Source organism: Panthera pardus, unplaced genomic scaffold, assembly GCF_024362965.1.
Source record: "Panthera pardus isolate Hobbes unplaced genomic scaffold, ASM2436296v1 HiC_scaffold_24, whole genome shotgun sequence".
In the NCBI taxonomy this organism is placed as follows: domain Eukaryota; kingdom Metazoa; phylum Chordata; class Mammalia; order Carnivora; family Felidae; genus Panthera; species Panthera pardus.
In genome coordinates this window covers 105,104,343-105,123,487 of record NW_026526810.1, presented here as the reverse complement: position 1 = coordinate 105,123,487, position 19,145 = coordinate 105,104,343, and the positions used below count along the sequence as shown (strand labels likewise).

The 19,145-nt window shown below is 36.9% G+C and overlaps 1 protein-coding gene across 15 annotated transcripts in view; it reads right to left on the bottom strand.

Annotated features, from left to right (window-relative positions):
- Window positions 1–19,145, bottom strand: part of GPHN (gephyrin) — a 609,447-nt gene that overhangs the window by 21,405 nt on the left and 568,897 nt on the right. For all 15 annotated transcript variants that reach the window (XM_019451514.2, XM_019451516.2, XM_019451519.2 and 12 more), the window contains 2 exons: window positions 12,028–12,115; window positions 318–391 (listed from right to left, as the gene is read on the bottom strand). In XM_019451514.2, coding sequence (XP_019307059.1) covers window positions 318–391; window positions 12,028–12,115 — 162 coding nt within the window. The remainder of the gene's footprint in view (window positions 1–317; window positions 392–12,027; window positions 12,116–19,145) is intronic.

The following is a 19,145-nucleotide window of genomic DNA, read 5'->3' as shown; positions in this document are numbered from 1 at the left end:
AAAATGTTTTTGAAAGGAAAGAAAGCAGCAGTATGGGGAGAAAGAGAAAAAGAGAAAGAAGGAACTAGACATGGGAACTACAGAGAAAAGGTTTGGAAAATTGCTTTGCTTTGTTTATAATAAACCCAGTGACTCATAAAGAAGATGAATTCCCATTTCAGGTAGGCGCTACACTGATGCAAGGAATTCTAATACTATTTCTTTTATTAGAATAAATAATCCATAATAGAAAATGTAAAAAGAAAACATTTAAAACTTTGTTAGTCAAAGCAAGCCAAGCCAACCCCATATATGAGATAACAAGATTATTTTCATACCCTGGTTTCATAAAAACCCTGCCAAAATGGATCTGAGCATGAAGATCAATGTCCAGCACCTGCTTGAGATAGTCCTGCAAATATGAAAAATAATCACTTTACTTTCAAACATTCTAATATCAGACTTTCAAAACTTCAAATGAAAATAAAATGAATTTATAAGATTGAAATGAAAAGAAACACCTTATTTTAGTGAATTTGATTTACTTAAGACAAATATTCCTTCATCTCTTCATTCTTGTCATTCATTTATTCTTCAATATTGAGTACCTGGTATATGCTGAGTACTAATCTGGGCAAGGGGGATATGGGCTTGAGCAAAAGAGACAATGTCCCTGCTTTCATAAAAAATACATTCTAGTACAATTAGATAATAAACGAAATAACCACATTAGCATATAAATCATTACTTGATGGGTTACTGTTTCTCTTTTAATATAGAATTTTATGTCTGAGAAAGGATGTTAGCAAATAAGAAGCTTAAGAAGTTGTGCTGGGGCAGGGAAACCACATGTATGTATACTATATTATTTTACTTAATGGACTTAAAATAATGCACACATTCCTTGAGGAAAGACTTGGACATTTGCCCACAGACTGCCAAATCTAAGTAAGTCAACTAAAATAAAAAATAGGGAGGGAGCTCTAAAACAGAGAGTAAAGGGAGTTTAATTGTTCCAAATGTATATTCTGCCAACAAAAACACAACCAGCTTAAAGTTACAACCAATCCACAGTGGTTTGACAAAACCTGACCTTTGAAAATGAAAGGCAACACTGCCATGCGGTTGGTTTTGTAGACATAAAGAAAACAAACTGCAGTCTTTAAAATTTCTCAACCTCTAGCTCTATTGCTGAGTTTCCTATTCATTAATCTAAGAGTAAGTCTAGTCACTTACTAAAATTTAAATATTGTACAGGCTTAGGATACTTTATTTTAAAAATCTGTTCCCTTCTATCTCCACAGCCTCAGCCAACATCATCTCACCTGGATTACTGAAATATGTGTCCTTGGCAATAGTCTTGCCCTCCTCCAATTCATTCCCCCCACAGTAGTAAGAGAGATCTGAAAACAAATCTGATCAAGTCACCATATAATACTTCAAAACTTTCTGGTTTCCATGAAAGAGTCTCATCTTTTTAATATCATATCTATGATTCTTGTATTTTCTAACCCCCTTTTATCATTCATTGCTCTCATCAGGCAATCCTCCTCCCATCCAACCCCATTCCTCAATCTCTCTTTCTCCAGTTTGAAACTTTCTTGCCTCCATTCTTTGAAAATGTTCTTACTTCTGTCTAGAATACTCTTTCTTTCTACCTTCCTCTCTCCACAGCTTATCTCAGTTTCACTTATCTTCTCAGCCTCCCCTTCATTCCCAAGGCTAGATTTGGACAAAAGATTGTTTATGTTTATTTTGAGGCTATGTTGTTACATACAAATTTAGAATTATTATATTTTTCTGATGAACTGATCCATTTAAATATATGAAATGTCCCTCCTAATAATCTACAATCCTGCTTACCTTAATTTTCTCTGATATTAATACAGCCACACCAGCTATCTTTTATTGCAATTTTTTTCTAATCTTTTCTTTCAATTTGCTGTATCTTTCCGTTTAAGGTGGGCCCTTTATTACCATGATACAATTTATTGTCTTTTCATAATCCAGGATGACAATTTTTAATCGGAGTATCTAGTCCATTTACATTTAATATAATTTCTGCTACATTTGGGTTTAAGACTATCACCCTACTATTTGTTACTTCTGTTTTTATTTCATCTTTTCTTCTTTTGAATTCACCACTTTTTGTTATTTTAATTTCTTTCTCTTCAATTAGCTTGTTAGTTACTAGTTTTTTTATTATTATTTTAGTGGTTATTTTAAATTTTTTTAATGTTTATTCATTTTTGAGAGACAGAGTGCAAGCAGGGGAGGGGCAGACAGAGAGGGAGGGAGACACAATCCAAAGCAGGCTCCAGGCTCTGAGCTGTCAGCACAGCCTGATGAGGGGCTCGAAGTCACAAACCACAAGATAATGACCTAAGCCAAAGTTGGATGCTTAACTGACTGACCCACCCAGGCGTCCCCTATTTTAGTGGTTATTTTAGAGATTATAATATGCATCCTTGACTTATTATAGTATACTATAATTTGATATTTTTATTACTTCCCAGACAATGCATGAGACTTAAAATATGGTAACTACATTTATTCCTCTCTGCTTTTTGTGCTATGATGTACCATATGTTCTATATAAATATTTAGTATATATAATATTTAGTATGTATATATTTAGTGTATGTATGTGTGTATATATATAACTATTATATATATTTCTATATATATTATACAAACATATACTCTACATTTATGATTTAATATATAATATTTATATACAAACCAATTTTAACTTCATAAGACATTATTATTTTATGCAATCAATAGTCATTTACATTTACCCACATATTAACACTTCTTTTTGTTCTTTAGTCCTTTCTGCATTTCCACACCTACACAATATTTCTGACTAAAAAATTCCAGTCTTTGCTAAGGCTGGTATATTTCCTATTTGTCCTTATTCCTAGAGCACTTCAAAGGTTTAAACTAAGAGCCTGAGATATTTGCCAGGGCCCCTCCCCACTGCAGGCCCTGAATGGCTAAGACTGCTAAAATTCTGTTTATTTTCTTAGCCTCTTATCTACTCTGTTATGGTTGGCTTCTTGGCCTCTTCTACCATTACACCTCCCCCCATCCCTCTGGCTTAGGAATTAGTAAATGCTTTGAGGAAAAATGTGGCAGAGAATTCTAGTGTTACTTCTCTGTCCTTCGCTTTTCTCTGAGATCTTGGTGCCTTAAATCCTGGATACCTCCGTTGTTCTCTTCAGACACCTGCTTTTTCTTCTCTTTTTTTTATTTAAAAAATTTTAAAAATTTATATAGCTTTTATAGTTGTTCTTGGTGGGAAGCTTGGTTCAAATAAGCCACTGTATTATAGTAGGAGCATAAATCTCCAGACCTTATGTGCTGTTATAACACTATGTCCTTCTGATATCACACACATAGGTTATACTGCAATTGCCTGATAATTGGTATATATCCTTTACTGGACTATACAGTTTGTAAGCATAGAAACCCTGTGTATATATAACAAACCCCTAGTGAATAGCACATGCCTTTCATTCACTCATTTCTTAGTTTGACAAATATTTTTTTATTTTTAAAATTTTTTTTTTAACGTTTATTTATTTTTGAGACAGAGAGAGACAGAGCATGAATGGGGGAGGGTCAGAGAGAGGGAGACACAGAATCCGAAACAGGCTCCAGGCTCTGAGCTGTCAGCACAGTGCCCGACGCGGGGCTTGAACCCACGGACCGCGAGATCATGACCCGAGCTGAAGTCGGCCGCCTAACCGACTGAGCCACCCAGGCGCCCCATAGTTTGACAAATATTTTTGAGTGCCTATTATATATCAGGGATTCTATATGTGCTAGAGATATAATGGTGAAGAAGAATAAACAGGACACAAAGATGTTCTGTTGTGTTTTACTGGTGAAGACAGACTAAAATAAGTAAAGCAACAAATAAAATAATTATAACGTGTGGGTACATGCTATGAAAGAAATAAACAGGTACTAGGATAGAGAATAATTGGGTGGGGTAGCAGATAAGGAAAGGCCATTTTAAAAGAGGTGGTGAGGATGAGGATTCAGCCATATGAAGGATTCAGCCATACTTCCAGGCAGAGGGAAGTACATACTAAAGCTTCTAAAGCAGTAAAGAATGTGCCTAGAACTAAAAAGACAATGAGTAGGAAAGAGGCATAAGATGAGGTTGGAGAGACAGGCAGAAGCTATACCTGTAGGCTTTAAAGGTTATGATACAGAGTTTTAGAAAGCAGATATGCTCATTACATATTTGCTAAATGAATGGAAGTATTTTATTTTTCTTGAAAACAAAAAACCTCTCTGTTGTTAAAAATGTCCCTTTTCATTCTTTGTGAACATGAAGGAATGCTTAATCTTGCTGTGACAGAGGGACAGCTTGTACCAGACATAGCCATAAAGGCTGAGAATCATCATTATTTTTAAGTTTTTGTCTACCTATAGAAGCAGCAAGGATCTCTGTCTGATATTCTGAAAGCCGGAGTCAGATAGGAAGAAGAAAAATGAATGGATGAAGAAGCAAGGCCTTTTCCACAACTCAGGTAAGAACAAACAACATTAGACAAGTTGCAAAAGACTTTAAAATGGGCAACAAAGATTATTGGATGTCCAGTGTAGCACAAACTTCTGGCTTATTTGTGTGTTTCATCATCTTTGAGCTATTTTACAAAAATTAAGCTTTAGAAATGGAATATTATTCAGCTATAAAAAGAACGGAATCTTGTCATTTGCAACAACATGAATGGAGCTAGACAGTATAATGCTAAGCAAAATAAGTCAGAGAAAGACAAATAACATGATTTCACTCATATGTGGAATTTAAGAAGCAAAACAAACAACAAAGGGGAAAAATGGGAGGGATTGAGTGGGGGAGAGAGAGAGGGATGGAGGGAGGGAGAGAGGGAGGGAGACGGGGGGGGGGGGGAGAGAGAGAGAGAGAGAGAGACTCTTAATTATAGAGACCAAACTGATGGTTCCCAGAGGGGAGGAGGAGGGAATGGGTGAAATAGGTGATAGGGATTTAGGAGTGCACTTATGATGAGCACAGGATGATGTACGGAAATGATGAATTACTACATTGTACACCTGAAACTAATACAACACTCTGTGTTAACTAACTGGAATTAAACTGAAATCTTGAGGAAATTTAAGCTGTAGAAAACTGATGATAAACAAGATTATTATTCATCTGAGTCTGAATGTGATGGAGGTGTTGGAAGGGGCAATCCAAGAGCCTCTCATCCCCAACCCTCCAGTTTTAGCAGGATCTAGAGAGAAGAGCCCCCATCTTAGGGCCACAGTAAAGTTTGCTTTACCAGGAGGAAGAAGAAAAACATACCAAAACAATTATATTGTCTCTTAAATTAAAAGGTGCTCTGTTCTGATGGACTTAGATAAATAACTGCTTATATAAATAGAATATTCCTAAAATTATCAGGCTAGAAGAAAATTTAACGTATTTTAAATCAGCTACATTAAAAGGTATTCTTATAATTTTAAGAATCAAAGATTACAAGTTAAGGTAAATCTTTAGCAAATGAGATAAGTTTTAGTTATTAAGAAAACCCACCAATGTTCTTTTTCTTATTTATCAGTGTTAAGTATAATTAGGCAAATATTTTTTATTTTGCTTGGGTTTTTTTTTCCTAAACTTACATAGGTTTATTCATCAAATAAGCTAATGCTATTCCTATATATTTTAAGAATGTGAAAAATGTAATATTGGGTACAATATAATTGACTCTTTATCCTGACAAACTTTAAATTTCAATAGTAATTATGTTTGTAGTATGTCAGCTTGAGAATAATTTTCAAGATCTTTAAGTAACTTAAAATCTTATTGAACTGATATTAAATTAACTTAATCAATGAATAATCATCAGACACCCGGATGATTTCTAAGTAAGACACAATCCTGGGTCATTGATAACTAAGCATAATTTAATATACAGGTCTTCCTTCACTCATGATGGAGTTACCTCCTGAACCTGCTGTAAGTTGAAAATATCATAAGTTGAAAATACATTTAATAAAGCTAACCCACCGAACATGACAGCTTAGCCTAAGCTACCTTAAGTGTGCTCGGAACATTTACATTACAGAACCCTTCTGTAAAGCCTGTTTCATAATACAGTGCTGAATATCTTATGTCATTTATTGAATACTATACTGAAAGTGAAAAAGAGGATGGTTGTGTGGGTACAGGATGGTTGTAAGTTTATCAGTTGTTTACCCTTGGGATTGTGGCTGACTGTGAGCTGCGACTTGCTGTGGCTGCCCAGAATCACGACAGAGTATTGCCCTGCATATCGCTAGGCTGGGAAAAGATCAAAATTCAAAATTTGAAGTCTGGTTTCTACTAATGTGCATCACTTTTGCACCATTGTAAAGTTGAAAATTCATTAAGTTGAACTACCATAAGTTGGGTACCATCCACACTTTTGTTTGAAAGTTAATATACTTTGTTTCTTACTTTTATATGCTAGGGAGAAGCTATATCTTTAGGTCATGTTAATTAATATGTTTGTTCATCTGTACTACATCAGGAAAGTACAGAAAGGACGCATGTGGCTGTAGAAAGTTATATTCTGTGTGTTTATGAACTTTGCTAGTCTTCTCAAATGCCTACATATGATTTCTCAATTATCTAGTTTTCACTGTGAAAGAAAAAATTAGTTATTTCCTTAAACATTTTGATGAAATATGGGTGGTTATAATTATGCTAGTAACAGTAATGACAGAGAAGTATAACGATGTGTGTTCTTTTGTTTTTCAAGGAAAAAAGAGTATTTTTTTTTTTTAAAGTCCAGCCAGCCCTCAAAATATTTGATCTCAGGACACTTTACACGCTCTTATTAAAATTTATATGGATCCCTAGAGCTTTTGTTTATGTAGGTTATGCCTATTGATAGTTACTGTATTAGAAACTAAAACTAAAATATTAAAAAAAATGTTGGTTCATTTGGAAACAGCAATGATATGGTCATGTTGTGTTTATATAAGTAACTTATTTTTTATGCATTGTTCTATAATTTTGACAATTCCTTTAACATTTGGCTTAATAGAAGTCAGTTGGATCCTCTTACTTGTTTCTGTGTTGAGTCTGATGAGATATTACACAATATACAGCCACTGGAAAAACTCACTGTACATTTATGAGAGAAAAAAGAATAATAAGTTCAGATAAAGTCTTAGGAATAGTTCTGACCTTGCAGACCCACTTAAAGGGTCAAGGGACCCTTGTTCTTTGTTCTAAAGTAAAGTGGCGGTTTGTTGCAAAATATAAAATAACATGATAAAGGGCAAAACTTTGAAAGACACTTTTATTTGCCTTGGTTTATAATACCTGTGTCTGAAATGAAGCTGAGAACTATTTTAAAATTTTAGTAAGTTCATTCAAGTTTGATGAGCTTATTTCTTTAGTTTAGTGATTAATGTTTTCCCCATGAAACTAAAGGTTATTCTTTTTGTGTAATCTTCCTTTTGTGCTTTATGTTTATTTTGCCTTTTTTAAAAAGAAATAAAAAATAAAAAATGAAGTTTCCTCATTTATGAATGAGCTAAGATTTTTTACGATCATGCTACTTTCTATGTTTATTTCCAAATATTTTATTGTTGCTTTGAAAAATTAGGCAACTAGTATTGTTTCTCAGGTATTCATGATCCTATCTTAAAAAATTTTTTTAAATGTTTATTTATTTTTGAGAGAGAGATAGAGACAGAGAGTGATTGGGGAGGGGGGGTGTGGAGCAGAGAGAGACACACAGAATCCAAAGCAGGTTCAAGGCTTTGAGCTGTCAGCATAGACCCTGCCGCAGGGCTTGAACTCACGAACCGTGAGATTATGACCTGAGCCAAAGTTGGACACTTAATCAACTGAGCCACCCAGGCGTCCCTCATGATCCTATCTTAATTGAGGACTCAATTCTTTTTTGACAGCTCTTTTGATTTTGCCTTGTAAAGATGAGATCTAAATTTAGTAAAAGGTAAAAATTTCAGAATATCTTTTACATCTAAAACTGTCTCTGAAATTTCCTAGAGGGTCCCTAGAAAATCACAAAGATTTCTTCTTTCATCTTATAAAAAGATATGTTAGAAAGATTTAGGTTTCTTCGATATGTTACCATTGTAAGAGGTTCATGGGTGGGGAGTTGCTGTCATATCTGAGAAGACATGCTCAGTGTGCCCAAGGTTAGATCCATATATGTGGAAGTTCATATAAATAGTTTAGAAATTGTGTAGAGATTTGGCAATGCCTTACTGCCCATATATGTTTGCACTCTCAGCGGGAACACATAAAAACTTTTATGAAATAGTTACATACTGTATCTCAATGGAGAATTTTACTTATCTTCTATTCTGAAATTATTAGTTACAGCAACAAATTAAGTACAGCCATAAAGTGTCTGTCATCTTTGGAAAGTTTCTGTTTTACTCTAATGCTTGCTTAAAGGCTCTGCTTTTTTTGTACCTGCAACAAAGACAGATTCAGAGCACTAGGGAAAAGGACCATGGATAGGTAATTTGAACTACTGACACTTCAAAGAATAGTCTCTTGGGTACAGGCACCTGAGGTGATACAGCTGAGATAACTTTTATATAGTACCAGTAGACTCTGTCAGGAGTCCCAGGACTCTTTAGAATAGAAACAGATGGCTTCATGAAAGCGGACTGCTAACCCAAATATAGCAGAACAAGAATGACACAGGACTGAAATAAACAATAAGTGAAATTTTATTGTATTTATTTGTTTGGAATACTGATTAATTTTAATAGTCTATTGCTGTATGGCTCTAGATTTGCAAAACAAAGTCAAGAAGGCCTATATGGTTAATGAACGCTTTTGCTGTTAAATAATCAGGGCAAGCCTTTGAGACCAGCCTTTTTTGGTGATCAATAATGATCTTTATGCTTATTTTGATCATATGAGATAGGAGGGAGACACTGTCAGGAAAAAATTAAGAGACTTTCAAATAGACAAAAAAAAAAAAAAAAAATTACTGGGTGTCCAGTGTAGTGTATCCTCCTTGGTTATCTGTGCCTTTCCTTGTCTTTGAGCTATTTTACAATCCTGTAGGTTGTGAAAAATTTATAGTAATGTAATCATTCTTTTAAAAATGTTTATTAATTTATTTTGAGAGAGAGAGAAAGAGACAGCAAGTATGGGGGAGGGGCAGAAAGTGAGGGAAAGAGAATCCCAAGCAGGTTCTGTGCTGACAGTGTGGAGCCTGACGCAGGCTCAATCTCACGAACTGTGAGATCATGACATGAGCCAAAACCAAGATTTGGAGGCTTAACTGACTGTATAGTACTCTGCATAGTAATGCATATAATTCTTTAGTTTTCATAGCAAAAAGCAGATACTATGTACTTGAAATTGTCAGTATTTTACAAAAGTAAACACTTGGGGGCAGAGGGAGGTGGAAGTAGGAAAAGATTTTGAGGGAAGCAACTGTGGAAGAGCCATTTTTTCTTGGCTGAGAAGAGGATTGAGGTCTGTGGGTCTCACAAGCATTAGGAGCTCCTTCCCCTTGCCCTAAGGCTCCCAGCCTCCCCATGATCCCAGTGTGTCTAGCAAGTCCCAAAGGAGCAAATAACTGAGACCTAATGGCACTAGAGAGATGCTCTAGGTGTATCCGGTGCAGACTGGTGACCACACGTGTCTTCCTGATCTGCTGTTGGCCTCTTAAGCCCTTTACGGTTTCTTGGCACAATCCTTGAGTGGGTGAGTTCCATAATGGCTTCATAAAATTTCTTGCCTGTTCTGTAGCATAGGTGCTCATAGTAGGATTTAAGTTGAATCAAGTAAATAAATTTCTTGCATACCTGAGTTTCTGCACACAAGATTCATGCTTGTTACATAATGCTTTTTGGATCTTTCCTTGACCTCCCTGCCTTTTCAGCGACTGGTTTTCAGGCTTAGCCCTTGGGCTGAAGCAGATATTCTGTTTCTTATGCTTTTCTTTCCTCCTGCCACTGAGTACAACTGAAATTCTTTTTTGGCAACTAGAAGGTTGGCAGGAGTCTGCAGCACTTAGGCTTTATGTCTTTCTTCCCAGTTCCTTTTTTGTCTCATTCCCACTCAAGGAGGAAGAAAGGACAATTATTAGCTCCCATGGAATACTACGGGATGCCTAGTTCCTAAAATCTCTTCCCTAGTAAACTAAAGGTTTAGTGTATTTTACCATACAGATAGTAAAATAAATAAAACCAATGTGCTTTACTATATTGCTTCTTTATTTTTAAGTCCCTAGGAAAAATCACATATTTGTGAGCACTAATAAAGAAGGTTAAGGTTGAGAAGTGTTCTGTCCTTACCAGAGTTGAGTCACAATTGCCAAACCTATGTATGTTATAAGCTAGTTGCTTTCAGAAATATTGGAAAAGACAAACTTCAGGTTTTTCAAACAGGTATTGTTCTATAATTAAGCTCATTTGCAACCAAGATAAATTATACATGGAATACTCCCTGGAAACAAATTTAACATTAAGTACTCTTTTAAAAAATTTTTGTTTTTAATGTTTATTCATTTTTGAAAGAAAAAGAGAGAGCACAAGCAGGGCTGGGGCAGAAAGAGAGAGAGGGACACAGAATGCAAAGTAGGCTCCAAGCTCTGAGCTGTCAGCACAGAGCACGATGCGGGGCTCTAACTCACAAACCATGAGACCATGACCTGCCAAAGTTGGACACTTAACCGACTGAGACACCCAGGTGCCCTAACATTAAGTACTCTTAACTTCAGGGTTTGCTCTTGTGTTACCACAGGGAGTTTGATGGTAATGAAAACAGACAGGCTGAAAATTATTTCTTATAGCTCTATGACAATGCAGACTTCAGCCCTGGCCTTTGTGATCTCAAAAGAGGTCTGCAGCAATTTGCTCCACCTGGGGCTAAGGACTTCTGTGAGACGCTAAGACTAACCTAGCCATCTGTCTGCTATAAGGAGAATACCTACCCACACTTCAACACTTTCATTCTTGGATGTAATCTGAGATGGTTGTCTTAGACTGAGATTCTCTATTTTTCTTCTATGGTTTTTGGCCACTTAAGGGCTGTTTGTAAACACTCTAAAACTAGTTGTGAATGAAAGGTAGACATTCTCTATTCACACAACTGAATTCTGCTAAAGAGTAAGGTTATAAATTTAGGCAGTTTTATAGCTAGAGAGGGCAGAGACCAAGAACAATCATATATATAAGATCTAGCCAAAAATTAATTATGCTCTTGGAAAATCTGAATTTTAGTAAAAACTGCCATTCTGACAATATTTTTATAATTTTTCAGTTTAGTCATTAATATGAAAAAATAAAAGATGGAAAGGGATTATGGGCCAGTAAAAACATTTTGTGTTCTGAAATATTTTTGAGCCAAAACATCAGGTTGGTTACTGTAGTAAAGTATATTTTGCTTTTATAACATTATTCAGTAGTCCCAATAATCGTCATGAACCAACACATTTCATTAAGATATATAAATTTAATGATACTGGGACACTGGAATTGGGATTTTTAAAAGACTAAGCATATATTTTATGCAAATATACTTAGTCTTATAAAATCCTATATATGCTTATATATATATGTTTGCATTTTATTTCCTTCATTTATTATGATTATGAGCCTTATTATTTGTCAAAAGGGGCAATGGAATGCCTAATTCTATCTTTCTTCCCTCTGGGAAGCTAAGGGTTATCAGGTTTGGAATATGTGGCAGGGGAGGACAGGATCTTGGAGCTTTATCTTGGGGTTAAATATCATGTATAAAGGAAGTCGTAATGTTATAGCAAAGTTGAGCGAGCAAAGAAACAGAAATCTACAGGGGAACATCGGAACCATTTTGCATGCTGTGGGATTCTCCAAGTTGCTCCTGATCTACCCATACTGCATCCCTTTTAGAATGCCCAGAAATTTCTGAAGCCCTAGGGATTTCCAGATTTGTGCAGGTCTGGTTATGGGTAACAGATATGTACCAGACTATAGTTAATAAACCATATGCAAGGACATTACAGCAGATAAATTTTCATGAATCCCATTTTTTCATACCTTTTCCCCCATGGATACACCCCCTGATGTGATGATGACATCAGCACGACTGATACCCTCATTCAAGGCATTGAGTAAGTCATCTGGGCTGGAAAGAAATAAAGACAAATAAGTTAATCATATGGACAAGATTTTACATATGAGTGCCAACTTAAAACTAAACCACTTTATTCACTGGGTAGGCATTAACATGGGTATAGCATTATACTATGTATGAAGTGACAATCAAAAAGGTCTCTGTCCAATAGGAGCCTAAGTCTTACTGCAGAGAAAGGACATCATAAGTGCAGAAATTGTGGCTACTGATAATTTCACAGGACTTTTTGTTCTAACAAGGAAGAGACATTGAGGTGTTGGTAGGCTGTCTAACCATCTCAGTTTGCCTAGGATAATCCCAGATTTAGTACTGAAAGTCACATGTCGTAGGAAATCCCAGGCAAATCAGGACAGTGCGTGACCCTAGATATTGGAGAGGTCACACAAGACTCTTTAGAGGGGATATGACTCAAGTTAGTTAGACCTTGAGAAATGGGCTGGATGTTTACAGGTGGAAGGAATGAGAAAAGGCTTTATAAAAAAGAATATCAGCCTGCAATGCAGCCTCACTGGGGATTAATATGGAGAAAATAAACTGTCTAGAACAGTCATGTAAGTTTATCTATTTTCCATTTGAGTCTGAAAGCAGGAAAGACCAGGGTCTCAGCTCAGACAATTGGGCAGGAGGATTTCCCTCTTACTCAGTCTTTCTTCTATTCAGGTCTTCAGTTGATTGGATGAGACCTAGCAACATCAGAAAGGGCAACCTGCCTTAGTTACTGATTCAAATGTTGGTCTCATCCAGAAACACCCTCACAGGCACACCTAGAATAATGTTTGGCCAAATGTCTGGGCACCTGATGGCCCTGTCAAGTTGACATATCAAACCATCAGAGTCAGACTATGAAGGGCCTGTTGACCACGAGAAATTTACCTTTATCCTCTGCACAATGGAACATCTTTAACATATTAAATAGGACAATGACATAAGCAGGTTTGAGATTTAGAAACTGAATTCTGTAGGAGTCTGGGGGAACTAGCATGGGCAAGGGCAGTCAGGAGGCTTCTGCAGTGATCAGGACATGGGGTGTCAGCTTGGGGAGCAGGTTGTGATGGAGACTGAGAGAAATGATATACTCCAGAGATATTTAGAACTTAGTATTGGATACGGGAGAGGGGGAAGAAGGAGAGGTCAGGGCTGAACCCAAGTTTCTAGCCTTGACAACTACAAGGAAGGAAAGGGAAGGGAAGAGAAGGGAAGGGAAGGAAAGGGAAGGGAAGGGAAGGGAAGGGAAGGGAAGGGAAGGGAAGGGAAGGGAAGGGAAGGGAAGGGAAGGCAAGGCAAGGCAAGGCAAGGCAAGGCAAGGCAAGGCAAGGCAAGGCAAGGCAAGGCAAGGATGTAGAATGACTGGGATAGGATAGTATTTTGGAGGGCCCTTAAGGTCAAAAATTGGGACTTCATCTAACAAGAAAAGGGTGGTGGTGGGGGGGGGTCCCTAGAAATATGAAGAGGCAGTAGGTATTTATTGGGGAAAAAAGGGTGGGAGAAAAAACTAGGAAGGCAGAGACTGTATGAAATATTCTAAGAGGGTAAAAGGACAGGATGAACATCAGGAATTGAAACTAGGCAGATTCCTGATAGTCAACTGAAAAGACAAATATACAGGACCATTGCTTGCACAGGTCAAAGGCCTGGGAAGAAGAGGTGGAGCAAAATCAAGAGTCTATCCTCTGGATGTTAGAAGGGTTACAAAGGCATACTTTGAGATTGATGAAGCAAGAAATCAAACAAAGTGCCAGGCATGAGGGCTTATGGGCAGATAGGAAGGCAAGGGTGAGCTAAAAAGAACTATCTAGTTACTATCTGAAACTATAAAGCACTGCACATGCATTCCTCTTTAAATGACAGAGTGCAGGAAGGGAGGCTTTTGAGGAATATCTGTCTAGCAATACCCTTGTTTTCTGAGAACTTCTTACCTGTGCAGAGGGGATGTTCTCTTTCTCTCCCCTGGACATTCAACACGTACATCGAAAAAGGGAGCAATCCTAGCTTCTGCTTTTCTAGTTCTAGTTCTAGTTCTAGTTGAGGCCTATTTTGCTCCTGGGTTCCATGAGATAGCCCTACATCTTCCCATAAACCCCTCCTTTTTTTTATTATATGAAATTTATTGTCAAATTAGTTTCCATACAACACCCAGTGCTCATCCCAAAAGATGCCCTCTTCAATGCTCATCACCTACCCTCCCCTCCCTCCCACCCCCCATCAACCCTCAGTTTGTTCTCAGTTTTTTTAGAGTCTCTTATGCTTTGGCTCTCTCTCCCACTCTAACCTCTTTTTTTTTCTTTTTTTCCTTCCCCTCCCCCATGGGTTTCTGTTAAGTTTCTCAGGATCCACATAAGAGTGAAAACATGGTATCTGTCCTTCTCTGTATGACTTATTTCACTTAGCATCACACTCTCCAGTTCCATCCACGTTGCTACAAAGGGCCATATTTCATTCTTTCTCATTGCCACGTAGTACTCCATTGTGTATATAAACCACAATTTCTTTATCCATTCATCAGATGATGGGCTTTTAGGCTCTTTCTACAATTTGGCTATTGTTGAGAGTGCTGCTATAAACATTGGGGTACAAGTGACCTTATGCATCAGTATTCCTGTATCCGCTGGGTAAATTCCTAGCAGTGCTACTGCTGGGTCACAGGGTAGGTCTATTTTTAATTTTTTGAGGAACCTCCACATTGTTTTCCAGAGTGGCTGCACCAGTTTGCATTCCCACCAACAGTGCAAGAGGGTTCCCGTTTCTCCACATCCTCGCCAGCATCTATAGTCTCCTGATTTGTTCATTTTGGCCACTCTGACTGGCGTGAGGTGATATCTGAGTGTGGTTTTTATTTTTATTTCCCTGATGAGGAGCGATGTTGAGCATCTTTTCATGTGCCTGTTGGCCATCTGGATGTCTTCTTTAGAGAAGTGTCTATTCATGTTTTCTGCCCATTTCTTCACTGGATTATTTGTTTTTTGGGTGTGGAGTTTGGTGAGCTCTTTATAGATTTTGGGTACTAGCTCTTTGTCCGGTATGTCATTTGCAAATATTTTTTCCCATTCTGTTGGTTGCCTTTTAGTTTTGTTGATTGTTTCCTTTGCTCCATAAACCCCTCCTTTGCTTAAGCTAGCCTCATGTTTTTTTGTTAACTTGAAATCAAATGGTAGCTCGGTGAGATAGCATATATTTCCCCAAATTTCTCTTGGTAGTGAACTTTTTTCATGTCCCTTTACCTTAATGCACTATTTGATGGGGGAGGGAGGGAAAGAGGAGGTAAAGGGGGTGGAAGAGAAGTAGAAGATTTGTAACTAGAACATCATTTCACTCTTTTTCCAGGGGTGACAGAGGTAAGGAGAGGAGCTTGAGATTCATCTGAGAGGCTACCTTCAGTTCTCTAAGGCTCTATAAGAGATAAGCCAACTGGGAGGTGGTATAGCACAGAGATCAAGAGTATGCTCTAAAGTCAGATGCCTGAGTTTAAATCCTGGGGCTACTACCTGTTAGATGGAGAACCTTGGACAAGTTGCCTAACTTCTCTGTGCTTCAGCTTTCCTTCTACAAAGTAGAGATAGTATAGGGTTGTTATGAGGATTAAGTGACATAATACATATAAAACAGTTTATGGAATAGTATGCAGTCCAAATTAAGTTTTAAAAGAAAGGTTAGTTGTTGTTATTATTGCTGCACTACTGACAGAAGCTTATCATATAAACACACCTAACAATCTGGCAGAGTTCAACTTTAGCATGTTTGACAGTATAGGAGAATATTCATGACTAAAACAGAAGAAAATCATAGTTTGGGCCTCAGATACATTCAGAACTACATGTGAAAAGTCTAAATGGCTCAATAGCAAGCCAGGCCTGGTTCCGGCCTAAATAGTTTCATCTAATGTTCTCTTACTGGATCTGGATAAAATTCTCCTCTTCAAGCACTGGCCTGTCAATGAAGGTACTGGGGGTTGTTTGGCTTTGGGAAGCAAGCTCCCAAGGAGAAAACACAAAAATAGAAGTTTGAAAAATGGCTCACATGAGGTTCAAACTACAAACATAGGACTCTTTAAAATCATCCACTTAATTACTTATGCAGCCGAAAAGGTACCCAGATATTTAATAAAGTTAGGATCTATGTGTAAAACACTTAAAAAACTTAAAAAAATCCCTTTCAAAGTTAAACACATTGGGCAAACTTCTTGGAAGAATTATATTCAATAATGGATGTATTTAAAGAATTATTTTAAATGTTCATTTATTTTTGAGAGAAAGAGAGTGTGAACAAGGAATGGGCAGACAGAGAGGGAGACAGAGTATCCAAAGTGGGCTCTGCACTGACAAGAGACAGTCTGATGCGGGGCTTGAACTCATGAACTGCGAGATCATGACCTGAGGTGAATTCAGACGCTTAACTGACCACCCAGGGCCACCCAGGTGCCCCTAAAGTATTTTTGAATTAAGTATTTTGTACAGGTTTTTCATCAATCTTTTTCATTTTGTGTTAGGGAAAAAGATAGGAACTTATCTAGTTGTGTTAAAATACTATAAGATATACACATGTTGGGTTCCTGATTATTGCATGCCTAGAGCTCTCGGACCCTTTATCACTAGGGTGAGTCAAATGGTTGGAAAAAGGAGTAAATGGAAAGAATATAAACACAGGTTGATGTAGAATGTGCTTCTGGTGAATGGACAATGAATATCATCAACAAAATACAATTTTGTGTTAATATAATTTTCACCAATTTTATAATAGGTAATTTATAACATGTCAGCTCTAGAGGATTATAGTAAAGTCCTTGGAAACAAAGCAGCAGTGACATGCACATCTTCATGGATTAATCTTTGTATGTGGATAAAGGTCCTGGGATAGGCCAGCTGATGATGCAAATAAAAACACTTTTCAGTGAATTTTTTCTTAATCATTGTTTTTATATTATCTGGGGGAGATTTTTTCCCCCTATTTTATAAAACTGCAGAGTCATCAACTCTCCACATGAAAAATTTTAATTTGCAGAAATAAACTAAGAGGGATTTTATGCCAAGTTCTTACTATAATTTATTATGTTTCAAAGAATATTGTCAATGTTGCTTTCTACTCTGCTGCTCGTGTATTCCTGTGAATCTTAAGGTTGGAAAGGCCTTTGCGGGGCGGAGGGGGGGCGGTTCATTGTGTTCAGTATCACAGCTGGGTGCATTCTTTAGGTCTTTCTCTTCTCTTTCTCCTTCTGCCCCTTTCTTTGACTCTACTTTCTGTTGCATACTTCTGTGCCTGGGATCTAGTAAGAGATCACAGCTTACTAGAGGGACAGGTACAAATGTACGAAAACAGAGGATCTATGACTTCATTTATGTTGTATACTATAACTCCACTTATTACTTCACAATCAGTCTGTGAGGTGGATTGGACAGGTATTATCATGCCCATTCTACAGAAAAGGAAAGTAATATTCAGAGCAAAGTAGTGTTTTAAAGGTAGACAGCAATAAGCGGCAAAGCTAGAACTAAAACCTCTGGATCCTCATTATGTGTTTATTCCATCCTACTGACTAACCAGACTGACTGTCCAGTTTTTTCAGGAGTATGAAATGTCATATGAGGAAAATTCTCATGAGAATGGGCCCTTGTGCAAAAGCACCAAATAGAGGATGTTAAGGCAAAAAAGTGAGAATCTGCCTATGCTAACTAGAAAAGTACATGTGGGGACATGTTAGTATAATTCTGGGGAATGAAATAAATGTGATTCTTAATCCTATATTTAGATGGAAACTAAGTAAGATTTTGACTAAACATGACTTTATGGGCTTGTTTACAAGTCAGACATTTGCTCTCTTTTTTATGATATATACTGTTAAATTAATTAATTAGTTAATTAACTTACTTTGACAGAGAATCTCAAGCAGGCTCCATGCTCAGCACAGAGCCTGATGTGGGACTTGCTCCCATGACCCTGGGATCATGACCTGAGCTGAAATCAAGAGCTGGATGCTTGACTGACCGAGCCACCCAGGCGCCTCTCATATTATATTTTAAATGACAACATATTTCCAATATAAGATAATAGCATAACACCCATGTATTCATCTCTCAGATTTGACAAATGCTGATATTTTTCATTTATTTCATATTCCCTCTCTGTCACCTTTTTACTTTTAAGAAATAAAAACAGATTTGCTTTCTAAGACTAGGCAATTATCTGAATGATAAAAGGAATAGGTAACAAGTATTATAATTGTGGATATTACAGTAGAATAAAAACAATTCATGATTTTCTCAGTTGTGTTAGAAAGAGCATGGTATATAATTTTCTGAAAGATGGGAGAGTAAAACTAAAACATTATAATCTGATCCTTTAATATGACTGTATATATCTCACATGTGTTTTTCATATGACATTACTTTGTACATATTAGATAATTTGGTATTTAAGAAATAAAAGTAATGACAATAACATGTATGTTGTAAAAGAACTATGTGCTTTTGGGTGCCTGGGTGGCTCATTAGGTTAAGCATCTGACTTCAGCTCAGGTCACGATCTCATGGTTTGTGGGTTTGAGTCCCGCATTGGGCTCTCTACTGTCAGTGCAGAGCCCACTTTGGATCCTCTGTCCCTCTGTCTCTCTCTCTCTGTCTCTCTCTCTCTCTCTTTCACACTCTGCCCCTCCTGTGCACACACACTCTCTCTCAAAAATAAATAAACTTAAAAAAAAAAAAAGAACTAGGCACTTTCACAGCTATGTGTTAATTTCATCATTCTATGAGTAGGCACAGGGAGAGAGGGCCCTGGGGTTCACAGAGGTGGTGAAAGGTTCAAGGTTACCCTATGTTCATTCTACTGTTCTTTTAAACTACAGTAATATTCACATAGTGAAATATATTTTGTTATATACAGTGTGCCTTCAGATAAAAACTGTTTATTATTCTAACCTAAATATATAAATCTTATTTGTATATGTTAAATAGAGATGATAAAAACCCAACAATTTGTACTTTTAAAATTTGAACTATCTTCTCAGCATTGCTACTGGAGGGGATACTGGATT